Here is a 24,715-nt window from a genome sequence, read left to right on the forward strand (position 1 = left end):
TTGATCAATAAGCATAAGTATTTGCCTTATTAACTATATTTACTTCAAAAGCACAGAAAGTTGTGTATTTAATTGGCAGTTCAAAAAGGCCAGAGCAGGTAGTGGATGGCAAACGGTATATTTTGAAAAGGATTTTTAAAATATTCAGAGAAAGATTATTTGCCTATAATAAAATTGGTAATTTATAACCACAGGATGGATTCGAACCTCTTTTCTAAGTATTTGTATGAGATGGGGTCAAGACAGTTGGGTTGATCATGGAACTTTTCCTTGTAGAGCCTCATGAGTATTGGCCATGCCTACTGGGGATCAGCCATATAGCCTGGCCGACCAACTACTATAAGCATCCCAATCCATTGGAACATATTTAATAATTCTTGTTTAAAAAAATTTAGTTTTTTGGCAATGATGGAGAAGGGGAAATCCAGGAAAGAAAACCACATGCTAGTATCTTAGTAGTAGCCAGGACTGCCCTGTATGGCCGTGAGATTTTGCTCTGCATGACTCCTGGGGACACCAGTCACAAAGATTCCAAAATGAATGACACTGCCCATGGTTGTGCAATGTAACAGCCCTAGTGGTAATCATTTATTTGGTGATGTGGAAATGCTTCTAGAAGTATCATTTGTATAGGACAAAGGTCTACTGTGTGTCTTATATACTTCACTATTAACCCTGTAACTTGTACTGAGTAACTGCTGAATAAATATCTATTTGGTGAAGAAATGAGAGAAAAGTAACTTTAAAAAAAAACAGCTTTATTGAAATATAATTCACATATAAAATTCATCCATCTAAAGTGCACAATTCAATGATTTTTAGTAGATTTATAGAGTAACGCAAGCATCACCACAATCAACTTTAAAACGTTCCATCACTCTCCCCCCAAAAGCCCATACCTATTAGCAGTTTCCTTCCCCTAGCTCCTGGCAACCACTAATCTATATTCTGTCCCTTATAGATTTGCCTACTCTGGACATTTCATATGAATGGAATCATACACTGTGTGGCCTTTTGTGATTGGCTTTTCACTTAGTATAATGTTTTTAAGGTTTATCCGTAGTTAAGCATGTATCAGTACTTCGTTTCTTTTTATTGCCAAATTGTATTCCATTATATGAATATGCCACATTTTATTTATCCATTTATCCGTCAGAGGATATTTGAGTTATTTCTACTTTTTGGCTATTATGAATAATGCTGTATGAACATTCACATACAGATTGTATAGACATATATTTTCAATTATCTTGGTTATATACTTATGAGTAGAATTGCTGCGGAGAAAGGCAATTTTTAATTTAGAAATCTCCATTATTTACTATTATGTTGAAATTCATTAATGGTGTGTTTCTGAGGGAAGAGTTACATGTTCTTGGTCCTGCACCAACCTCTCACCACCCCCCACCCACAGCTATGGTGTGAACCAATAGGTGAACCACAGAAAACTGAATTGTACTAAATGTTTAGTCTCTTCGAATGGGGTCATACTTACATTGAATTCATTCTGATTTATTATTTTGCTACTGCACTTGGAACAGAGACAGCATTCAGTAAGAATTGGAACTATAGAGTAGAAAACAGAGTTCCCTGTTTCCGTTAGTCAACTCTCAAAGGATGGATGGAGCCAATTTCAGATTATTCTAGGGACTTTGCTCTCTTAGTTCCTTGCCATCCTTCTTTCTTTTGGCTTTTTTTGGCTTTTCATTAGTGCCACTTACTGAGCTTATAGACCTGAAACACAGATAATTCAGCCAAAGTATTTTTATAGTCTTTAGATGAAAAGAACTTTTAATACGTATGTCATCATGGTTTTTATGTGCCTTGTAAAATGTGTCGTTTATCCTGAAACTATGAAGAAGTTGCAGTCTGCTTCTTTCAACCTATTCTTAGCTTCTGGTATTGTGTTATTAGAGGTATTATTAAAGATGGTACAAAGAACTTCCAGTATTGGAGACAAATTGTTTAAGTGTATAAATTATATCATTTAGTTTTTAAAAAGGAGGCCACTAACTGAGAATAAGGACCACCAGAAAGGTTTTAAAAAATAGACCATATTTTTTATCATAGGAGTAACTTTATGCATTTAGGTGCTCTGGTTATAACTTTGCAAAATAAACATTACCTTAGAATTGAGATCCCAGGATTCATGGACTTGTCAAAAGTCTGATTTTTTGAGTTAAAGCTATTTGAACTGTGCAGACATTAACAATTTTCTTAGTGGCATGTATATTTCAATAGAAAGTTACAAAGCTTAGGCAGCAAGAGGGGTGCTGTTTGGCTTTTAAGAACATTGTTTCATTGAAGAGGAATAAAATATGGACTCCCCTTTAAGCAAAGCAGTTTGCATTTCTATTGTCCAGGTTTCTTAAAACCCCGATAAAGCATTAGCCCCACAGTATCCAGCATTCCCCATTTATTCTTCTTGGGCTCTTTTCTACAGAATGAAATGGGTTGATTTATAGGCTGGCCTGAGGTTTTGAATAGAGAGCTTTGGGGAAATGTTTAGGATGTGTTCCAGCAAGCCATCAAGACTGCTGACAGGTGGCCAAGCCAAGGGAAAGTGTATTAGTAATAACAACAGCTCACACTTACATAGTTCTTAATCACCTGTGAGGTGGTGCCCTAAGCATGTTGCATATAACAACTAACTTGAGTCTCATGGAAAGCCTATGAGGTCAATTCGTTTCTAGCCTTAACTTAGCCGAAGGAACTCAGGCACAAATAAGTTAAGGAACTTGCCCAAAGTCTCACAGCCATGATTTGAACCCAGGTGGTCTAGTTCCAGAGTGAGCACCCCTAACCACTAAGTTTTCCTGCACAAATTGGAAGCATGGAGAAACTCTCACGCCTGCCTCTGACCAGAGCTCTAGAGGAAGGAGGAAGGGAGGGCTCAGCTACCGGCCAGCACGTTGCCAAAATGAACTGGTGAACTTAGGCATTGTCCTGGGCTTTTCACTGCGTGGATAATTTCAGCAGACAAAAGAAGCATTAGTTATATGTAATTCTTTTGTAGCTGGAAGGTACCTGCAAGGTACAGGTCTTGCTTATCTTTAAGATACATACACCTTTTATTATTATTTGTCAAACAGAGAATGAGCGCCATAGGATATTTCTTTTATTATAGCTGGTTTGTAGTAACTGGCAAAAGAGTCAAATTAAGAGAAATCACAATTTAAAGATGAAAAATCTAAGTCACAAGACCATAGCAAAGCGAGAAGAATGTAATTTATGTGTCCATTTAATCCCTGGTGTGACCTTTAATGTCCAGTACTTAAAATTTATAGAAACCATCTAACTGTGGAAACAAAGAGCCACCATGTCTTCATTTCTGCTTTTTGAAGTAGCACAGAGGTCAGATGAAGATAAAAATAATAACTGTTAACAGCTTCTAGAAGCATAGTGTGCTTTGAAAGAGTGAGTCAAGACATGAGCCAGGGTTAATGGCCTCAGAGCAAATAAAGGCCTTGAGGACAAAATGAGGTTTTAGAATTTTGGACAAAGCTTTCTTGAAGAATGACCATAGCCTAAAATGTTTCTACCCTTAGGTCTCTCCTTAGTCGAGTAGAGAAAGACAAATAATCAGTTTATAAAATGGATGTCCAATGGTGGATTAGAGGTGCAAACGGCCAAAGGAATAGTTGAATTTTATTTCACCAATTGAAATCAGCTCATTGAGCTGATGTATATATTACCATGTATATATTACCCACTTATACATTTTAATACATGGTAGAGTGCCTGCTACTTAATAATGGAATAACAGAAAAAAATAATAATAACCACTTGCTAACACTTATCATGTGTGCTATGTATTATCATCCCCTCCATTTTATGAGTGAAAAAGCTGAGCCTTGGAGGGGTAAGTCAGTAGCCAAGTATCACATATGTCATTTAACTACATGTTCTCTTTCTTATCTACTGCAGCCCACTGTGGCTGACCTTAAGAATTAGGCTAAAGGTTTTGAAATATCTTCCGTGGTTCATGGGAGAATCCTTGAAAGTTTTCTGAACAGGAAGCATGAAAAAGTAATATCTAGCATGAGGGCAGAATGATTTGGTGGCTTTTGTACTTTAGTCCAGCTGTGAAGGGAGGGATAAGGGTCTGAATTAATATTCTAGGTTAAAACTCAAAGAAGAGGAGAGATAGAAGACTCTTAGAAGGGATGGATGACCTTGAGATGTAGGGACTGATTAGTTATAGGAATTAGGAAAAGGAAGGAGTCTGAGGTAAATCTGAGGTCTCTAAAATAGTGAAGAAGGATTGCTGGCATCATGAATAGAAATAGGGAAATGAAGAGAGAAAGCCAGTTTAGAAAGACTGTGAGGCCTGGGGTGATGTTTTGGGCCTGTGGTGATAGCAGGGCACTGATGTGCAGAGTATACCAGTTAGTGGGAAGTGTGGCGGTCTTTTCCTTGCTGTCAGAGCCTTTGTCTCACTCCGTAGAAACTAAAAAATTTGGATTCTTGCTTTCCTAGATCTCATTGCATGTGACCCAACTCATAAGACACAAGTGGATACCCGCTGGAGGTTTCTAGGAAAGATTTTTTCTCTCTGATGATGAAAGGTCTAGTAAAAAAAATTCTTTCTCTTTGGCTTTCAAATGCAAGTTTATCATACAGGGAGCTGCTGCAGCCATCTTGTAATCTTGAGGTGTAGGCCAAGAAAACAGGTGGGAGGTTGGCTTTCAGTCCTAACACTGCTCCTGAAACAACACGGGAACCATCTATCTCTTCACTTGTAATGTGAAAAACAAACAAACCCCTGTTCTTCAAGCCATTTTTGGATGGGTATTCTCTTATTTGTAGCCAGAGCATCCAAATTGATGTAGACTTTATGCAGATCTGACATTACCTCAAGATCCAAACCTGGCTGTATTTTCTCTTTTAGATATTAATTTGGGAAAAACACCACATGGGTAGTGATCATCAGAATTGTCCACTGAAGCCTGTGGAGTTCCTAAAAAGGACAATGCACTTTGGATGCCATTTCTAGAAAACGAGGGCTCTTTAACAAAAGTTTCTAAAAGTCAAACAGCCTGGCCCAGATCTGAGACCCAGTTTGCTGCTAGGTGAGATTCCTTGGTAGGTGGCAGTGTTGAAGTGCGCTTCTCAAATGACGACAATTCTTATTGGTAAATTGCAGCATTCGCACAGCCCTTAGATACCAACTAGGCACAGGAAGCATTTTCTTCTTTCAGAACTGCCGCTCTTTTCATTTGCTTCCTCCCACCTTCCTTGCATCTGCTGGTGTCTGCTGTTGGCACAGAGGCATGTTGAGCCCAGTGATGGATGTGCACTAAACGAGAATGGCCTGCTTTGTGGCTCTTTTGAATTGCGGTGAGTATGCATTCTGAAGGTCTGAATGACTGATTGATTGAAAAGTAATTAATTGCAGAATTTCAACATGTGGTTCAAAAGGTACAAGTTAGATTTCACAAAAGTCAACACTTTATACACTATTCTCATTATTCATTTTATACTTTTTAGGTTTACAAAATTATTTTAGAATTTAGTATCCACTTCATCATCTGGCTCCTGAGGTTGGTGTGTTTATATATAAAGTTTATGATAAGAAAATTCTTGTGAAAGAGGAAGGGAAAAAAAAAAGCAAATATGTCCTGACTCTGCATTAATAACTACCACTCAGGAAGAATATTTAATCTTTTGGAGTTACCATATTTGTCAATAAAAATATTTGCCTCAATGATGTGTAAGATCCTGTCCACGTGAGCTTAGAGTTTCTACTACTGTAGGCACAGATTCTTGTGTTCTACATGAAGGATGGAGCCAGGTTTGGGTCATCCCTACACTCATCTCTGAGAGAATGCACCTAAAGACAAATAAGAATTTTGCTAGAGCTATAATCTCAACAATATTTGGTTTGATGGTGGGATTCTGGGCGGAGATGCCAGATAAAATATAGGACACCTAATTATATCTGAATTTCAGGTAAAGAAGAGTTGTATTTTATTTTACTTTCTTTTCTTTTCTTCTTCTTTTTTTTTTTTTTAGCATAAATATGTACCAAATATTGCACGGGGTCTACTTTTACTAAAAACCTATTCATTATCTATTTGAATTCAAGTTTACCTAGGAGTCCTGTATTTGTATTTGCTAAATCTGGCAACTCTAATTCTGGGAGGAGTAATTGATGATAATGGCATCAGCCTAAATTGCTTAAGAAAGGGTAAAGGAAATGCTGCTGGAGGGTTCTGTAGACTTGATAGGTCTGATGTCTCCGCCGGGGGCTGAGTGGGTTCAGCCAGAGGTGAGGGGAGTGAAAAAACTGAGGTATAGACCAGAAATTGGATGAGAAGAGAGCCCTCCTTCTCCTTTCTTGTTCTTCGCTTAACCTTGAACATCACTTCTACTCCCTTTTCCTTGTCACCCTTAATTGGCTTTAACATAAAATGAAAATATTAATTTTTTTATTATCAGCTGAATAGGTTGGCCCTTGTTTATTTTTCTCATTCTCTATGCTCACTGCCCCCTCCCTAATTAAATTGATTTTTGCAGCTGTGTGCCTTGGATCGATTTTTTTCCCTCCTCTGAACTAGCTATTTCTCAATAGAAAAATGATTGCCAAATTTCTCAAACTCTTTTCTAAATCTCTGGGCCTTTTTAGATTTTATTTATGTTCATCATTCAGTTCCCTGTATACTCTTTACCCACGTAGCATGAGTCTTTACAACAAAGAGGGACAAAATTGCACTTGGATTTTCACCCGGTATATAGCTAGCTGCCTGTAGCACTTCAGAGGCAGAATCAACATCGTGCACTACTAGCTTTGTTCCAGTTTGTCAAACAAGATCACTTAACACCTCTGGGTTGGGCAACTGAGCTTTCCCATGAAGTAAGAAGACTGTGGAGCTAGAGGAATGGAGGAGTCCTCTCCCAGATGGTAAGCATTTCAAGGCACAAGGCCTTTAGGTCAAAAGTCGCAAGAGAATGACAAGAATAAGAACATGCTGATACTGACACACGCGTGATACAAGGTATGGCAGAGGTAGGTGTCTAATGATAAGGGGATGTCCTCCTACCCCCCCAAAATGTGGGTAACTCGAAAGTAACTACAAACCCTGGCTTTTTATTTATCCCAAGATTGAGTGGTGGGAGGGGCTGACTGTAGCGCCCTCTGTGTGGTGCTCTGAGTGGTCCTTGTGTTGTAACCTTTGGGGCCCAACATGCCAAGTATGGAATTTGGCAAATAGAAGTCATTGGTCAAGGTCAGTTCTAAAGGTGTTGCTTAAGTTTGTCACCTATGCAATCTGATTCAAAGGATGAAAGGCTCTTCTTCTTTTTAAAAAACTGTTATCTACCTGACTTGACATGCCTGCTGGTGAGCCGCTAACGAGCCCAAAACATTCATTCAGAAAAGCTTTTTTCTATGTGGCAGGCACCAGGGATACTGAGAAAAATGAATGGTCCCCACCATCTGGGAGCTTTAAAATAAATTAAGCTGATGGTTAAACAAAAATGTAATGAGCACTGTAGTTCACACTGGGTTAGGAGGGTGTTGGGGGGAGGAGTGAAACTGAGGTGTTCAGCAATGAGAGGAAGACAATAGATGTAGGTAAGGTTGTGGGCTTGGCAGTTGTAAGAGCTGTTGTTGGTGCCATAACAAGTTCTCCTTAATTGGACTGGTGTCCCCAACCCTGTGCTGCTGTATTGGCTGGAAGGCTCCCAGCTGCACTCTCCCATGGAAAATTGCCCTCTGCTAAAAGAGTATGAACCCTTCCCCAGGGATGGCTTTTAGCCAATGATTGATAAGAGAGTCCAAAAATCTGGCCTCCTTGCCTCAAAGTAAACAACTCTGCAATGCTACTTACGCTCCAGTGATCCCGTAGGATCAGGCTGAGAACAGACTTCAGCTGGAACCACATTTTGCCTTCTGTGCCATCCTGCCTCTCTCACTTCCTTACAGGGTTCTCCTGAGAATGCCTCTCAGTAAAGCACTTGCACATGCGTCCCTGTCTCTGGCTCTGCTTCTAGGAAACCCCATCTGATAGAGAGGAGCAGAAGGTTGATGTGGTTCTGGTGCTGTGGGCTCTTATTTTCTCTGATGTGGGAGACATAGTAGACAAGGTTGTTGAGAAGATTGGTGAATGTCTGATGTGGGGAGTATGTGGCTAATCTGGGGAATAAGAACAGCACTGATTGTCATTGTATGTGAGAGACCATGACGTTTTCATGGCGCCAATCTGTACTGTGGTTTCATTTTCTTCAGCACTCAGTAGCCTAGATATGAAAACAGATGTAGATGGCGTAGTGGTATAGTTCTGACAGATGGATGCCCTAGGAAGATAAGGGACCAGGCTTGATAAGAAAGGACTCGAAGCCAGGAAGGAACAGTTTGGGGGATAACGGAGATGTCAGTGGAGCAAAGATATTGTTAAGGTCAAAGAATATGTGTGATGAGCACAACACAGAACACGTGGCAAGATTAGGAGGCTAGAAGGGTTGTTCAGAGTTTGGAAGGTAAGACTTTAAGATTTGCGGGTTAGGGCATTTCTACCTAAGGACAGGTCTAGGATATGCCATAAGCATGGGTGTCTGAATCAAGTGGAGGGAAGTTTCTGGGGCAAGGTCAAAACACACTGCAGTGTTAGAGAGTCGGATGGGCCATCCTCGTGGATGCTGTCAGCATCGATGAGTCGTGAAGAGCAGAGAAACTCACACTGTACATGCAGCTCTTACCCGCCCCAAGCCCCAGAGATGCCGTCACTTCTTGTATCTAAGACTTCGTGCAACATTTCTAATGAAGGCACCAGGCACAGACAGATGATGGGAGCTACAGGATTTCCTAGTGAGACTCCTTCTTGGTGGTATATGACCCAAGTCATCCGTTAACAGCTTAATTTCCACCTTTCAGTTTTCATGGCATCACCGGTTCTCTTGGACTAGTTGACCCTCCTAATAAATCTGTCAATCTGTCAGGAGAAATTCCACTTTTATTAAATCTCTCTCTCTCTCTCTCTCTCTCTCTCCTCTTTCTCTCATGTGTGCATGCTCTCTTACTCTCTCTTTTTTCCTATGTATTTCTACTTGCTATTCTAATCTCCTAAGTACCTTGCTAACCCAGGCATTGGAGAATAAGGAACACCAGGACATTACATGAGAGGCAGTTGAGTAGTGAAAAGGATATGTGCCTTTACTTTTGCCTGGAATGTTCCTTATTTCTTCTTCATTCAATTAATTCTTACTCAACTTTTAGGTTCAGTTTAACTGTCACTTTTTCTCCTCAGACTATTTCAGAACCCTTCCCCCCTTTATATATTCCAAAAGCACCCTAGTCCCCCTTTCGATTCATCACAGTTGTAATTATACAAACAAAAAAATTCATTGCTTAAGCTCTATCTCATCTGATGGAATGTAACCTCTCTAGGGACAAGGACCATCTCTGTATCTCTAGTTCCTAGCTTAGTGCCTTACGTAAACATAGTGCTCAATAAATATTTGTGGAACAAATAAATGAATGTATAGAGAACAGAATTAAGAATCTATTTCTAGATCGGTTTTTATTTAGCTATGTGATCTTGGACAAGTCACTTCAGCTCTCTGAGCAAAATATGTTTTTACTCATTTTAACATTGTATGATTTCTTATTTCACAGCGTATCAGGCAAACACTTTAATAACGCTTAACCCAAAAAGTGTGTCTAGGCGATCTAAAACTTCTCCTGGAACTTCTTAAGGTAGCTTATTTGCAGAGAAACTATTCTCCTTTGTGTTTTAGTAATCTATTGCTAAGTAACAAATAATTTCCACATTTACTGGCTTAAATAGTAATTTATTATCTTAAAGCAGGAAAAAGGTAATAATAAAGAGTAAAAACTAATGAAATAGAAATAGAAAAACAAGGAGGTAAGGCAGTGGACAGTGAGGACATTTGAAGAAAGAATATTCAAGGCAGAGGGTGTTGCTAGTCCATGGGCCACGAGCAGGGCATGCCTGACACGTTAGAAGGTCAAGAAAGACACCCCAAGTGGCTGGAGCAGAGCAAGCAAGGAGGACAGTAGTGGGCAGCCAGATCGTGTTGGAACCCTTGACCAACTCAAGGACTTTGGCTTTTCCTCTGAGTGAGATGAGGAACCACCGAAGGGGTTTGAGCCCAGTGGCATGATTTGAAGTCTTTGGTCCTTTCCTTTTGTGTGAATTCTAGTTTGTTCTCTTGATTATAGTTGTGCCAGTTTGTATTTCCTGGGTCATGAGACAGAGCTATCTACATTTATACGATCAAAGATAGGCTGCCTCTTCAGGCAGGTTTTTATTTCATGTTTGTAGATTGAGAGTTTGCACCTTTGGTTCTTAGGGAGTTCACACAGAGGGGTCACCACTGTGTCCTACTGGCAATTTACCTGCTGTATGCCTACCTTACTTGAGATGGATTGAGGCTGGGAAAGATAGATGGTTCAAGGAAGATAGATAGATGGGTAGATAGATAGATGTAGAACTAGATGGATAAATGGATAGATAGATAGAGGTGGAGATGTATGAACAGATGGGTGGAAAGATGATAGATAGATAGATAGATAGATAGATAGATAGATAGATAGATAGATAGATAAAAAAAGGAGAGGACAAAGGAGAGCTCTTTCTTAGGCAGTATATAAGGAGGACTGGTTGACTTTTTCTTTCTTTGTGAATTATATAGAGTTCATAAGTAGCATGGTTGAATTAATGTGACCTTAATTCTACCCCTTAATCACTAAATATATTCTAGTTTAACAAAACAGTAAGTGGTTTCTGCTTATCTCCCAAAGGCAGGGGAATGCTATGGAGATTTGGCGCTGGGATATCACCAATGGATGGGAGGCACATTTGCTGAATAACGAGAGTAGCTAACAAAACTGAACTTTGCTCTTTCGATATGGGAATACTCAATAATACCCTGGATCTTTTCTTTTGTGTTCTGCTTTTATGCAAACACAAAGTACACTCTTGCTGACTTCTCTGTAACCCATGAAACTGAAGAAGGAGAAATTTGAGTCCCATAGAAGGCAGTTTCACCAAACCTGCCTCTTGCATTTGTGTGATAGAAACTGAAAACCCCGGTATTTTCTAACCAATTTTATGAAGGAAGAAACGTTCCTAGCAGTAATTAGCACATGATATGGACAGACAAAGTGACTTCTTTAAAAGCATACATTTTAGAACTGGAAGCAAACTAAGAAAGCACACCATCTTCCCTCATTGTACAAATGAAGAAAGTTAAGCGAAGTCCGGAAGTGCTTGTTCACACCTGACATTAGTCTATACTAATTGTCGGAAGCCACATGGCATTATAGAAATAGCACAGGCTCTTTGGAGGTCAAACTGGGACTCATAGCTCCACCACTTACTAGCTGCTATGGCCTTGGGCGAATCACATTATCTCTTTGAGCCTTACTTCCCTCATCTGTCTCTACCTTGTGGGCTGGTTGAGAGAATTTCACAACATAATTTGTAAAGTCCTGGCACAGAGTAGATGTCCAGTAACTAGTAATTATGATTAGCTCCCTTTCACTGCCAGTGATGATACAGAAAAGCCATCTCCACAAACACTCAGTATAACTACAGGATTTAAAAATGTCATCCAATGGCAAACTTATTTTAAGCAATATTCAATATACTAAAATTCCAACATAATAAGATAACAAACATCTCTATATAAGGTATAATGTTAGCTACTATATATTTAGCTCAAAAATAAATAAGAATGAGATATGGTTCCTGTTTTTAAGAAAATGAGAATAGACATGTATACATGGGGCTGTATTTTGGTGACGACTGTGTTAAGTGCTACCAGAGAGGAGTGGACACAGGTCTCTGGATGTGCAGAAGAGGCTCCTTCTGGATGAGGCGCTCAGGGAAGTCTTCTTGGAGAAAATCATATTTGAGAGGTTTCTTGGAAGGTTCTAGAAAAGAGGTTAGGGAACATTCCTCTCAGAAGGGGCTTCTTGAGCATAGGCACAATACAGGATATATTTAGATTTAATAAATTTATCTGTTTAAATGACCATAGAGCATGTAAAGGGGGACACTTAAAATAATAATAGCAGTTACCACTTATGAAACACTTGTTACCTGCTAGATACTTCTTGTGTATCCACTCTTTTGCTTATTATACAACTCTATGAGGTAGATTATTATTATTATCTTTGTTTTACAGATGAGAAAACTGAGGTGTAGAGAGGTTAGATGTATGTGGCAGAGCCAAACTTGGGGCCAGGTTGTCTGACTCGAGTCGTACTTTAGGTTTGACATTAGTGTGCCCGATTTTCTCCTTTTGCTCCTCCGCATCCATGCTCTGCCCTTTTCCCTGCTCTGGGCCCCAGGAGGCTGAGCTGCATAGACTCTCTCAGCCAGCTCCCTTGCCCTCTGGTTTCCAGTGGAAATAATGGAAGAAAATTGGAGAGTGGGCCTCAGGTTTGCTGGGCTTGCGTTGCTCTATAGAGGGCCACCTCCTTTGGCAGCCCTCTCCTGCAGCTACAGACCTCACAATGTTTCAAGACTATTCCCTCTCTTTGTGTCTGGCAGCTGTTGCTGACTCCAGGATACTTCACCTTCCTTTCTTAGTTCCTTTAACTCTGTCCCTATCTTTGTGAGAGTGCAATTTGGGGGTCATAGGACAATCATATGTTCGGCTTTAATAAATACTGCCAAATAGTTTCCCAAGGCGGTTTTACTGATTTATATTCCCAGTAGCAGTATATGAGCATTCCAGTTGCTCTACATACTCACCAACCCTTTTCATTTTAGCCATCCTAGTGGATATACAGTGGTATGTCATTTTTTCCCCCTCTTTAGTTATCCCTCACCCCAAATTTCACCCTTGACCTATAGATGTTGCCGTCTCCCCTTAAGAACTGGATCTCTGAAGGTGAGGTGTCTCCTCCCACGCGCTTGCAGTGTGTACTCGGGGCCTGATGCACCTGGGGTATGGTCTGTGGCTCCACCTGGGGCGCAAACCCAGGACCTTCTGCATGTAAAGCAGACGTGCTAACCGCTATACTATGGAGACACTCCCCTCATTTTGGTTTTAATTTGTATTTCTATGATGACTATGAAAATTGGACACCATTTTATATGTTTATTGGCCATTTGGATATCTTCTTTGGTGAAGTATCCAAGCCATTTGTCCATTTTAAAATCATGTTGCCTGTATTTTTTTAAATTGATATGTGAATATTATTTATATATTATGAGTACAAGTCTTTTGTCGAAGATATGTATTGCAAATATCTTCTCTCACCCCAAGGCTTGTTTTTTCATTCTCTTAATGACATCTTTTAATAAACATGTTACTAATTTTAATGTACTTTAATTATAACTTTTCCTTCTTTAAGCTTACTACTTTTCATAGTTTTTTAAAGATATGTTTGCTACTCCAACATTATATAGATGTTTCCTTATGCTTTCTTCTAAATGCTTTATAGTTTTATCTTTCACATTTGGATCTGCAATTTATCTGGAATTGATTTTTGAATGTAATCTGAGATTAGAATCCTGATACATTTTTTCTTATATGGTTATCCAGTGGACACTAATTTTTTTCCCTTAGTTTACTGCAGTGTTACCCTTTTCATAATGTAAGTGACTGTATATAAGTGGTTTTATTTCTGGACTCTATGTTTTATTCCATTGGTCAGCTTCCTTCTGCTAATGTTGCACAATCTTGATTATTATAGCTTTATAATGAGTCTTGACATCTGGAAGTGGAAGTCTTTCGATTTTGTTCTTTTTTAAGATTGCCTCAGCTATTCTTAGTCCTTCTCATCTTCATTTATAGTTTAGAATCAGCTTGTCAATTTCCACAAAAATATGCTTAAACTTTGATTAAGATTATGATGAATCTATACATTAATTCATGAAAAATGAACATTCTAACATTATGGAGTCTTTCAATCCATGCACATGGTATAGCTCTCCATTTATTTAGGTCTTCTTTAATTTTGCCCAATAATATTTTGTAGTAATCAGTGTAGAGATCTTATACATATTTTATTAAATCTATTCCTGGGTATTTCATTTGCTATAGTAAATAGTGTTTCTTAAAAGTTATCTTCTATTAGTTTGTTGCCGATATATAGACATATAACTGATTTTTGTATATTGACTTTTTATCTAGTGATCTTGTAAATTCAATAAAGTATAATATTTATAGAAGGCTTGTTGTATATATTCTTTATTATTCCTAGTTTCCTAAGATTTTGTTTAAATCAAGAGGGTACTGACTTTTATCAAAACCTTTTTCTAAATCTCTTAAGATGTTCACTTCTGTTTTGACTTGACTCTAGAACCCAATATTATAGCCCTTACCCTGGGCTTGGCTCTACCCTCCACGTTCACAAAACTACATGAGCAGAAACTGGACAAAGAAAGAGTTGAACCAGGGAAGTGGCAGTAGACATGAAAAAGAAGAAATGAATGTGAGAGATCTTAATGCTCTGTATTGTAAATTATTTTGTATGGTCACCTATGAGTGTAAATGAGATAGAATCAGACTTCCCAGTTTTTAAAATTTCTGCCTCTTTTTGATAAACATTATAAAAACCTCAAACCTTTGTTTAATATTTGTGTTATAGAAACAATAAGTAATTTTCCAAATATAAAATTTAATAGTGATTACACATTTTTTAATTCCCCCATTCCCAAAGTCTAATACATGATCCCTAGAAGAGTACTCTTTCTTACTACTTTCTCCCAGTTGGAAATCATTAAACTATCATCCATGAAACACCACTACATGGGTGCCAATCAGCTGGTTATGCAGTCCATCCTCAATATAGCCCGAGTGTCCCTGGACCGTTGGTATAGGGAAAAGTATATGAGGACAGTATTGACAATGGGGTTTTATTATTAAAAGGTACAGAGCTGGTCAATTTTGACACAAGTTGCAGGTGGACTCTGTAGAATACACACTTATGAATTTCCGATTTTACTAATATTTAAACAGTTTGATACTACACAGTTACTTCATTCTTTGAACATTGGACTTGAATTTAAATGAGCCCTATGCCCTCTTGTGGACATGAGAGAATGTATGAGTATAACAGTTTTCTTTTCATTCTAAGGACTATTGTGTACTTGTGCCCCTTTGATCTAAGGAGAACCTAACGGTAGAAAGACCTCAAGTCATGGACCTAGGCAGAGCGCTGCAACTTACTAGCCCTGTAAACTTAAGATTTATCTGATAAATGACAATAATAATAGTACCCACTTAACAAGGTTCTCAACAATATTAAAGGAGGTTTAAGAAAGTTCTATTCCTAATTTCCTAAGATTTTGTTTGAAAGTATGAATGAGTATTGAATTTTATTGAATGCTTTATCTGGACCTTTTAAGATGACCACTTCTGTTTTGACTCTAGGACCTAATACCACAGCCTGTTCCCAGAGTGTGGCTTTACCCCACTTTATATGCATATAATACCTAGGCCTGCACGTAGTAGGTTCTTAATGAATGGCATCTGTAAATATTATCAGTAATATTTACAATGAATCCAGAGGGCAAGGAAATACATGTAGAATACAGTATCCTAAAATTATTTGGCTACAGATACTGGTACCTTCCCCTCTCTTAGTCCCATTCTACTTCATTCCTGATTCCTCGAGGCAACCACTCAACTCTTAACTATTTCTTTTTATATTTGTAAACATATTTTTACTAACGTCTATATGGCTTTTTCTTGAGGTTATTTTTTTCAGATATAGGCACTGTCTATGGACTTCCTATTATGGAAGATGAAAATCTAGGTCTGTTATATTACTCCTTCCATACTCCCTGCCCCGACACACACACTCATCCTCATTTATGATCCTGTTTATGTTAAAAACAATTTAATTATATATTTGTATATTTTGCCGTCTCCACAATAACTAAAAGGATGAACAAAGGCAGAACAGGTGAATACTTACAAAAGAAACCTGGATTCACATTGTTAATGTTGTACTTAGTCTTAAATGAGTCAGAGATAAATCTGTAAAGAAAAAGATTACAATTTACGATAACAATAGTTTTCATATAACTTTATGCAACAATGGTCAGAAAGAATAAAAGAAAATTAGTCATATCTGATCCAACGGGAAAGCTAAGAAGGATATGAAAGATCTGAATAATGTGACAGAGATAAGTTCAAATATGCCTCCGGGTAGATTCATGTGAACAAGAATGAGTAACACACACAAAAATTAAACTTACGTTAGGTTACCAAACAATTTCTAAAGCAGCTGCACTATATCACATTCCCCCCAGCAGGGTATGAAGGCTCCAATTTCTCCACATTCTCACCAGCACTTGTTATTACCTGTCTTTTGATTACAGCAGTCCTAGTGGGTATGAAGTGATATGTCATTGTTTTTGATTTGCATCTTCCTGATGGTTAATGATGTTATGCATCTAATCATGTGTTTATTGGCCATTTATATATCTTCTTCAGAGAAATGTCTATATAAATTATTTTCCCATTTAAAAGATTGGGTTATTTATCTTTTTATTATCGAGTTCTAAGAGTTTTTTGTATATCTAGATACAAGTCCCTTATCAGATATACGACCTACAAAAATGTTCTTCCATTCTTAGGGTTGTCTTTGTACTTTCTTGATAGTGTCCAAATTTTGATAATGTCCAATTTATCAAGTTTTATTTTGTACTTGTGCTTTTGCTATCATATCCAAGAAGCCATTGTCTAATATAGAGCCATGAAGATTTATACCTATGTTTTCTTCTAAAAGCTTTATAGTTTTAGATCTTCCATTTAGGTCTTTGATATTTTTAAATTAGCCAGTTTTAAATATGGTATGAGGTAAGGGTCCAATTTCTTTTTTTGCCTGTGGATATCTAGTTGTACTAACACTATTCGTCGAAACAATTATTCTTTTCCTCATTTAATTATCTGGGTGACTTTGTCAAAATTCAGTTGACCATAAATGTGAGCATTTATTTCTGGACTCTCAATTCTATTCCATTTTATTTACGTCTGTCTTTTTGCCAGTACCATACTGTCTTGATGACTTCATGGTGAGTTTTAAATCAGAAAGTGTTAGCTCTTCAACTTCGTTCTTCTTTTTTCAGTTATTTGGATATTCTGGGTTCCTTTACATATGAATTTCAGAATCGGCTTTTCAGTTTCCGCAAAGAAGCCAAATGGGATTTTGATAGGAATTGCGCTGAATTTGTAGATCAATTTGGGAAATATTGTCATCTTAACAATATCAAGTCTTCCAATCTACAAACATGGCTGTCCTTCCATTTATTTAGGGTTTCTTTAATTTTTTTCAACAGTGTTTTATAATTTTCAGAGTACAATTGACCCTTGAACAAAATGGGGGTTAGGGGCTCTGACCACCCCCCCCCACAGTTGAAAATCCAAATCTAACTTTTGACTCCCCAAAAACTTAACTACAGTTGTCTCTCAGTATCCACAGGGGATTGGCTCCAGGACCTATCATTAATGCCAAAATCCATGGATGCCCAAGTTCCTTATATAAAATGGCATAGATCAGTGCATATAGTCAGCCCTTCAAATCTGCAGATTCCCAACTGCAAATTGAAAATAGTGTTTTTGATCCATGGTTGGTTCAATTTTGGGATGCCAAACCTGTGATATGGAGGGCAGACTGTATATTTATTTTTTAAAAATCTGTGTACAAATGGACCAGTTCAGTTAAATCCCATGCTGTTCAGGGGTCAACTGTATATGTGTTGTACTTCTTTCATTAAATTTTTCCTAAGTGTTTTCTTCTTTTTGATGCCATTATTAATGGAATTATTTTGTTAATTTTATTTTCAGATCACTTGTTGCAAGTATATACAGACTGTTTTTAAAATATAAATATGAATGCCTTTTTTTCTGGAATGCAGTCTACATTTACTGCAAACTGCTGCCTATTTTATTTCTCTGGTCTGTTTCACTAATTTATTTACCTGCCTAAATCCTGAGAACATTTGAGTTTTTGAACCCAGATTTAAAGCATTTAAAAGGTTATTTTTTATGTAGATGGGTTAGTAAGGATAATTAACAGATAATTCTTAGGCTTTTCGAATGCTTCATTGGGAATTTCTATCTATTTACCTAGTTTTTTTCCGTATAGAGCTTAATGTATCCAAAAGTGAACTTGTTCTTATCTGATCATTTAGATTACCCTAAGTCTGAATTCTCAGATGGAGAAGGATGATGGGATACACATTGTTTTTGAATATTTCCAAAATTCAGGTTATTCTCAACAGTGTTCAGAGAAAATCTGAACACTTCCAATGTTGATGAAGAAGGGTAAAAATAGGTACTTTCATTGATGATACTATAAAATTGTACATGATTTTTGGAAATCAGTTTGCTTATAACAAAAACCTCAATAAAGATTGTAACCTTAGTCCTATAATTTTCCTTCTAGAAATCTATTGTAAAAATTCTAGTATTCAAAGACTTATACATAAAGACTTCATCGGTATTATATAGTACAAAAATGTTGAAATCAATTTAAATATGCCATAAAAAGTTTATCTTTGCATAGGAAAAGCTGACAGGAAATGTACCAAATTGTTAATAATGTTATTGCTCAAGAATGGTGATTTTAATTTTCTTTATAGTTTACTTATTCTTTTAATGCTTTAGGATTAATAACAAGGATTACTTTTATCATTAGAAAAGCATGTTATTAAAAAGTGGTTGGAGAATTTTGGAACATTCTTCAATAAGCCAGAGAGATTTACTGATATAGAAATTAGCCAGTGTCCTAAACCCCCCAAGTAGGGGCATTATGATAGTGCTGCTGAGTGTCAGCCTGAGGGTTGCGGGGGCGGGGGGGGGGGCGGATTCAGCTCCTCTTCTGTTGGTTCCACCTGTACCCAGAGAGAGCTCTTCCTTTTCTGCTTCTCTTGTTGGGTAGCTGACCCTTATCTCAAGGCCAAAAGGTATGAGGTCAAGGGAGATTGGAAGAAACAGCAAAAAATTCCAGGAGCCTTTTTCCTCTAGCTCTCTGTTTTCTGCGTTTAGACAGATACCTAAATTACTGTGTCCATTCTATCTTTACCTTCAAATTATTGTTAAAATGCCTAGATGTTCTATAGCATTGGATCGCAAACTTGAAAGGCATCAAAATCCCTTGAGGGCTTGTTAAAGCTCAGATTGGCAGACCCCACAGCTAGAGTTCCTGACTCAGTAGTCCTGGGGTGCCAGCTGAGAATTTGCATTTCTATCATGTTTATGAGTGATGGTGAAGCTGCTGATCTGAGGAGCAAAAAGAAGGGCAATCACAGGACATACACAAAGAAACTAAGTGAACGGGACCTTAGGGATCTCTCCTAGTTTTAATGTGAAGTGAAGCTAGATGGGGTAAAGTTGATGCGATGAGTAATGATAGAGTTAGGAGCACAGACTTTGTACTGTGCAGACCAAGTTTGAATCCTTTCTCTGCCAGATGTGACTGCGGTGCTTTGGGCAAGTTACTTAACCACTCCTAAGCCTTAGTTTCCTAAAGAGTAAGATGACGATAATAATAGTTATTGCTTCATAGGGTGACTGGAAGAATTAAATGAGATAATAGGCACAGTGATTAACATAGTACCTGTTCCGTAGTGAGTGCTCTGTGTTAGCTCTCATTATTGCTTATTTGGCCCTGTCACACACAACTGCAGTCTTTTGGAAATGTTTTCACCAGATGAGATATGTGTAGATGTGGACGCACTGATGTTTGCTACCATGTACATTGGTGGCCTGAGTTGTCGAGGACTCAACCAAGTACACACACTGAGTGTGATTTTCCAGAGAAGTCGTCAGCAGAGGAGAGGGAGCAGAGGTTCTTGGTTCCAGTCTGGATCTCAGTTTCCTTATTTGTGAATCGAAAGGAGTCGGACTAGAGAATTTCTAAGATCTCTTACAGCTCTAAAATGCTGGTTTCTCATTGCCAGAGTAACAATATGAATTTAAACTTTCTTGTCTTAAACACAAGGTGGCAGCAGAAGACAACACTCTTGGCTGCCATTTGCTAACAACCAGTAAAATACGCTGCTATTCCCCAATTTATATTGTGTCATAACATAATCAATGCAAATGGCTTAAGATTACTGCCTGCTCTTAATGGTTTCCATGAGGTCAAGGTTTAATATCTTTCAAATGTTGCTTATATCATGATAATCAGGATTTTCCTGCTCTTCCAATATATCCACAGAAAATATGTAGCCACCACTCAGCACGGCTGCCCTCCGCCTCCTGCCCCCACACACATACACCCCACCCTTCCTCAAGGCCAGTTTTTCATCCTGGCTACTGTTTTTCAGAAAAATTCCTGCCAAGTTCTCACCCGTGATGAGCTGGGAGCTGCATAGTAGGTTAGCAGCTGTGTGCTTTTTCTTTTTAAATTTAATTTTATTATTAGTTTCAAGTATACAGTACATTGGTTAGACATTTATATAGTTTATGAAATGATCCCTCAATTACTCTATTACCCCTCTGGCTCTACATATAGCCATTACATTACTGCTGACTGCATTCCCTATACTGTGCTCCCCATCCTTGTGACCATCCTTCTAATTTGTACTTCTTTAACCCGTCACGCCACTGCTTTCTCCCAGCCCCCAGCAGCTGCATGCTTTAAATGGTAAAAACAACAATTTCCTTCTTCTAAGATCTTGGAGGATTTGAGGTGTAGTGGCCTGGTAGTGCTCATCCAGGGAAATAAATTTCAAATAAAACACCCTCGTGTTGTGGTTACAAACGGTGGTAGGAGAGGCAGAGCTATGGGTTGGGACGTTGTGATCTTAATCAGATGACAGCCCTGGCCAGGAGAGTTGGGAGTGGGCGGGGAAAGGCTGGAGGCAGACCATGAAGTGAGATGGGCAACCCTGTTGCAGAAACAGAATAAGAAGCCTGTTTTCAGAGAAGGTACTTCTGAGGACTCCTAAGGGCAGAGGCCAGGGGCCCAATTCTGGTGCAGTTGGGTGACCTTTAGGAGAGGAATTTCAATCTGAGGACACAGGGAGAGGGCATGAGGCCAAGAGAAAAAGTTCACCGTTCTCCAAGGACTTTGAGGACTTTGAGACTAAAGTAGGCCTAAACATGCAGGTGCAGGTAGAATGGAAAGATTGGGTCAAGGGTCTAGTTAAAGGGTTTGCATGTAGGCCAGAAAGAACTTGACACCCAAATACTAGGAAGAAGTTGTTTAATGGTTTAACCATAAGCCAGCCATATGACTCTTGCAACTTGAAACTGCTCATAATCCCCTAAATAGCATTCAGCTCACTTCATGAGATTTGCTTTTCTGATGGTAAAGAATGGTCGGTTGTGAACTTACGCAGATTCTTGGAATGTTCCAGATCTGACTGAGGAGGGTATCTCCAGAGGAAAGAAGGAAGGGCAAGCCCTTAACTGAGTCATGGTTTCAGAGAAAATCCTTTTCCTTCTTTCTTTTTCTTCTTGCTAAGTGGTAAAAACAGAATAATCAAGGAAAGTGGCAGCAGGAAACCAGTAGATTTGGAATGTGAACCATTTTCTCAAAATTCCCTTGCCTTCAACCCTCTCGTGCTTGTTTAGAGATCACACCCTTTGCAGAGCACTTGGGGACTCAGGGACAAAGAGAGAAAATGCTTAACTTTTGAATCTAGTAGACTTTTGGGGAGCTGCTTTCCAAATTGCCTCCAAAATGAGTTGGGAGGGTGGTGAGAGGAAAGAAAACATAACATGGCCCTAATGGGCTGGGGGTGAGGGGAAGAACTGCAGTGGACACTGAATCACCCCTTTCTCTTGCAACTTGATGATGTATTTCCTGAGAGAGAAAATTAACAGAAAATTCGGTAAAGGCCTTATCACAGACCTCGATTATTACTAACAGGGGAGAGATTTATGGAAGCGCTAAGGTGGAAATGGTTAATATTTTGCTAAAATGAGAGAAAGAAAGAAGGTGGATTGGGTCAGAATCAACTTCCTTGGCAATTTCCTAAAAGTACCCCAAACCATTGAGCACGCCCACATCTGCATGAACAGGTCCTATGAAATGCTTGGGTGCTTGGCAGTGTGCCACCCACCTCAGGGCAGACCTCTGCTAAGTTACCTTAGTTGATGCTGGGCTCCCAGCCCCAGTCTGAGGAGCTGGAGTAGTTGTTTGTCTCTGTGTCAAAGACTCATCCTGGATTTACATTGACTTCAGAGGATCCCCCGCCAGAGGTGTCAAACTGCTGGGCCTTTCATAATTCCCTAAGACAGTGGTCCTTAACGCTCAGGCCACACCTGTTAGGAAGTAGGCCACACAGCAGGAGATGAAAGGCAGGCTAGCGAGCCAAGCTTCATCTGTGTTTGAAGCTGCTCCCCAGTGCTAGCATCACCGCTTCAGCTCCACCCCTAGATCATCAAGCATTAGATTCTCATAGGAGCACCGGTCTCTGGTGCCAGAAAGGTTGGGGACCACTGCCCTAATAGACAGTTTACATGTGTGCTTTAGCCTCTGAATGAGAGAGAACCCCAGGTAAACATAAGAAAAATCTATTCAAGTTGCCCGTGCGAGAAGGGGAAGCTAGTTGCTGATTACAATTCTAACGTTTGGGGAAAAATAATACTTTTATCTCATTGATCACATTTACAGGTAGTAGCTTCAAGGGAATGAAGGAGAGCTGGGTAATGGCTGAAGTAAAGCCTGTAAAAGAAAACACCCACAGAGACAAATCTCTGTCCTCACTTGGTAGGCACTGAAAACAATGTTGAGAATAAGGCAGAAATTTGGAGGACTTGGGACTTCACTTTTTCTATTCTGGATCAAACATCGGTCTTTTAAAAAAGTGATATACTATTGTATAGTCATTAACTAACCATTTAAAATGTTCTGCTGCTACGGTTCCTGGAGTAGGGGCAGAACTCTCGAGTTTATTGAGGACCGATGACCCACATTAAAAATCAATCAAAAGCCAAAGGGAAGCAAGAGACAAAAATTGACTTTTTAAAAAACAAATTTCTAGAAGCCTTTCGTAGGCTAAATATTTAAGTGAAAAAATATGAAGCATAATAACATTTTGCATCCACTTTGGAATTTCCTCAAAAATTAAGCATAGAGTTACTATATGACCAGGAATTCCACTCTTACACATATATTCAAGAGAAACAAAGGCATATATCCACACGGATGTTCATATGAATGATCATAGCAGCATTATAATACCCAAAAAGTGGGGAAACCCAGATGTCTATTAACTGATGATGGATAAAATAAATGGGTTACATTCATAAAGGGAAATATTATTCAGCCATAAAAATGAATTATACATGCTACAAGATAGAGAAATCTTGAGAACATTATTCCAAGTGAAAAAAGCTAGATATGAAAAGTCGCATTTTGTATGACTTCATATAAAATGTACACAATAGGCAAATCCATAGAGATTGAAAGTATTATGGTAGTGGTTACCTGGGGCTAGGTGTAGGAAAGAATGGGGTGTGACTGCTAATGGATGTGGGTGAGGGGAGGTCTCTTTTGGGGTGATGAAAATGTTCTGAAATTAATACTGGTGATGGTTGCACAACAATGTGGATATACTAAAATCTACTGAATTATGAAGTTAAAAAGGGTGAATTTTATGGCATGTGAATTGTATCATGATAAAATATGAAGCATCAAATTTTATTCAAGAAATAAATTAAACATTTAAAATATAACCCAATTATAATTAAAAGTGAAATATGAGAAGGAGAAAAAGACAATGAGAAAAGAAGGAAAACACACTTGGCACAAGAAAGAAATTAAGAACAAAAATGAAAAAGGGAAGCCAATTCCATGACTTTTGATGCAATAGAAAATTTTTCTCATTGTTCTCTGAGGGTCATTTGGGCTGTGGTCTTCAGATTGTTATTATCTATTATAGTCTTTCGAGCTTCTAATTTAAAAGTAGACCATTATTTCTAGTCCTTCTGATTGTCCTTTGTCCTTAAATTCTTCAGTGGCTTGGTTTTTATTCCAATGGAATTAATGATCTGAGGTTGTGAAATTTGTCTTGATTTATAATATCAGTCAGAGACCAGAGTTGGATATAATATCTAAAAAATGTGTAAACTCAAGCTGAGACTTGTCTGGATAAAGGCTCTCCTTTGCCAAATTTAATTCCATTATTTATGGTCATATTAGGAAGACCAATAGCTGGTCTTTCTTCTGACCTAAGATAGACTTATCACTCTCACCCAGCTGTTACAATTTTGTGAGGTGAATAATTAATTCAAGGCCTTAGACATAAATTGGTCTTAACCTGTTACTTTTCAAATATCAGATTGGTAGAAAGTTCAGCTTATTGACATAGGGCCTGGCATGGAATATGATTACATGTAAGTCACTTTTAATAATCAGAAATAATACTTCATAATGAAAGAAAGACAATGAGAGAGGTTGTGAAACAGTCGGGTTAGTGGAAAATTATGGAAACCAGCAGTAGACTAAGATGAGATGTGAGTTCTGGTCTTTCATAGAAGCCATCACAGTTTTCCCTCTTCTTCCCCCTTTAAGGTCATCAACCACCAAGGCTGCTGGTTTTGCCTCCTACTGTTACTTAGATTTATTCCTTTTTCTCTATTTTTTCTCTCAGTCTCTCTTCATTTCTAGCCTGGTCAATTGCAATGGCTTCATAATACATTTTCTAGTTTCTAATCTTGCCCTCCCCATCCATCCTTCAGATTATGAAACTGATATTTCGAAAGTCCTAATCATATCACGTCTCTCCCCCATTAGTTCCCTGTGTTGAGAGCAGATGAAGCTATAAGC

General features: G+C 38.4%; 1 protein-coding gene across 3 annotated transcripts in view; it reads left to right on the top strand.

Annotated features, from left to right (window-relative positions):
- Nucleotides 1-24,715, top strand: part of SHROOM3 (shroom family member 3) — a 281,729-nt gene that overhangs the window by 34,203 nt on the left and 222,811 nt on the right. The window contains exon 1 of one of the 3 annotated variants that reach the window (XM_039845509.1): nucleotides 6,986-7,009. The exons of the other annotated variants lie outside the window; for them this stretch is intronic. Coding sequence (XP_039701443.1) covers nucleotides 7,001-7,009 — 9 coding nt within the window. The 5' untranslated portion in view covers nucleotides 6,986-7,000. Of the gene's footprint in view, nucleotides 1-6,985; nucleotides 7,010-24,715 lie in introns of those variants that run through there. 3 annotated transcript variants of the gene reach the window in all.

Source organism: Pteropus medius, unplaced genomic scaffold (genome assembly GCF_902729225.1).
Source record: "Pteropus medius unplaced genomic scaffold, Ma_sr-lr_union100, whole genome shotgun sequence".
Classification (NCBI taxonomy): Eukaryota; Metazoa; Chordata; class Mammalia; order Chiroptera; family Pteropodidae; genus Pteropus; species Pteropus medius.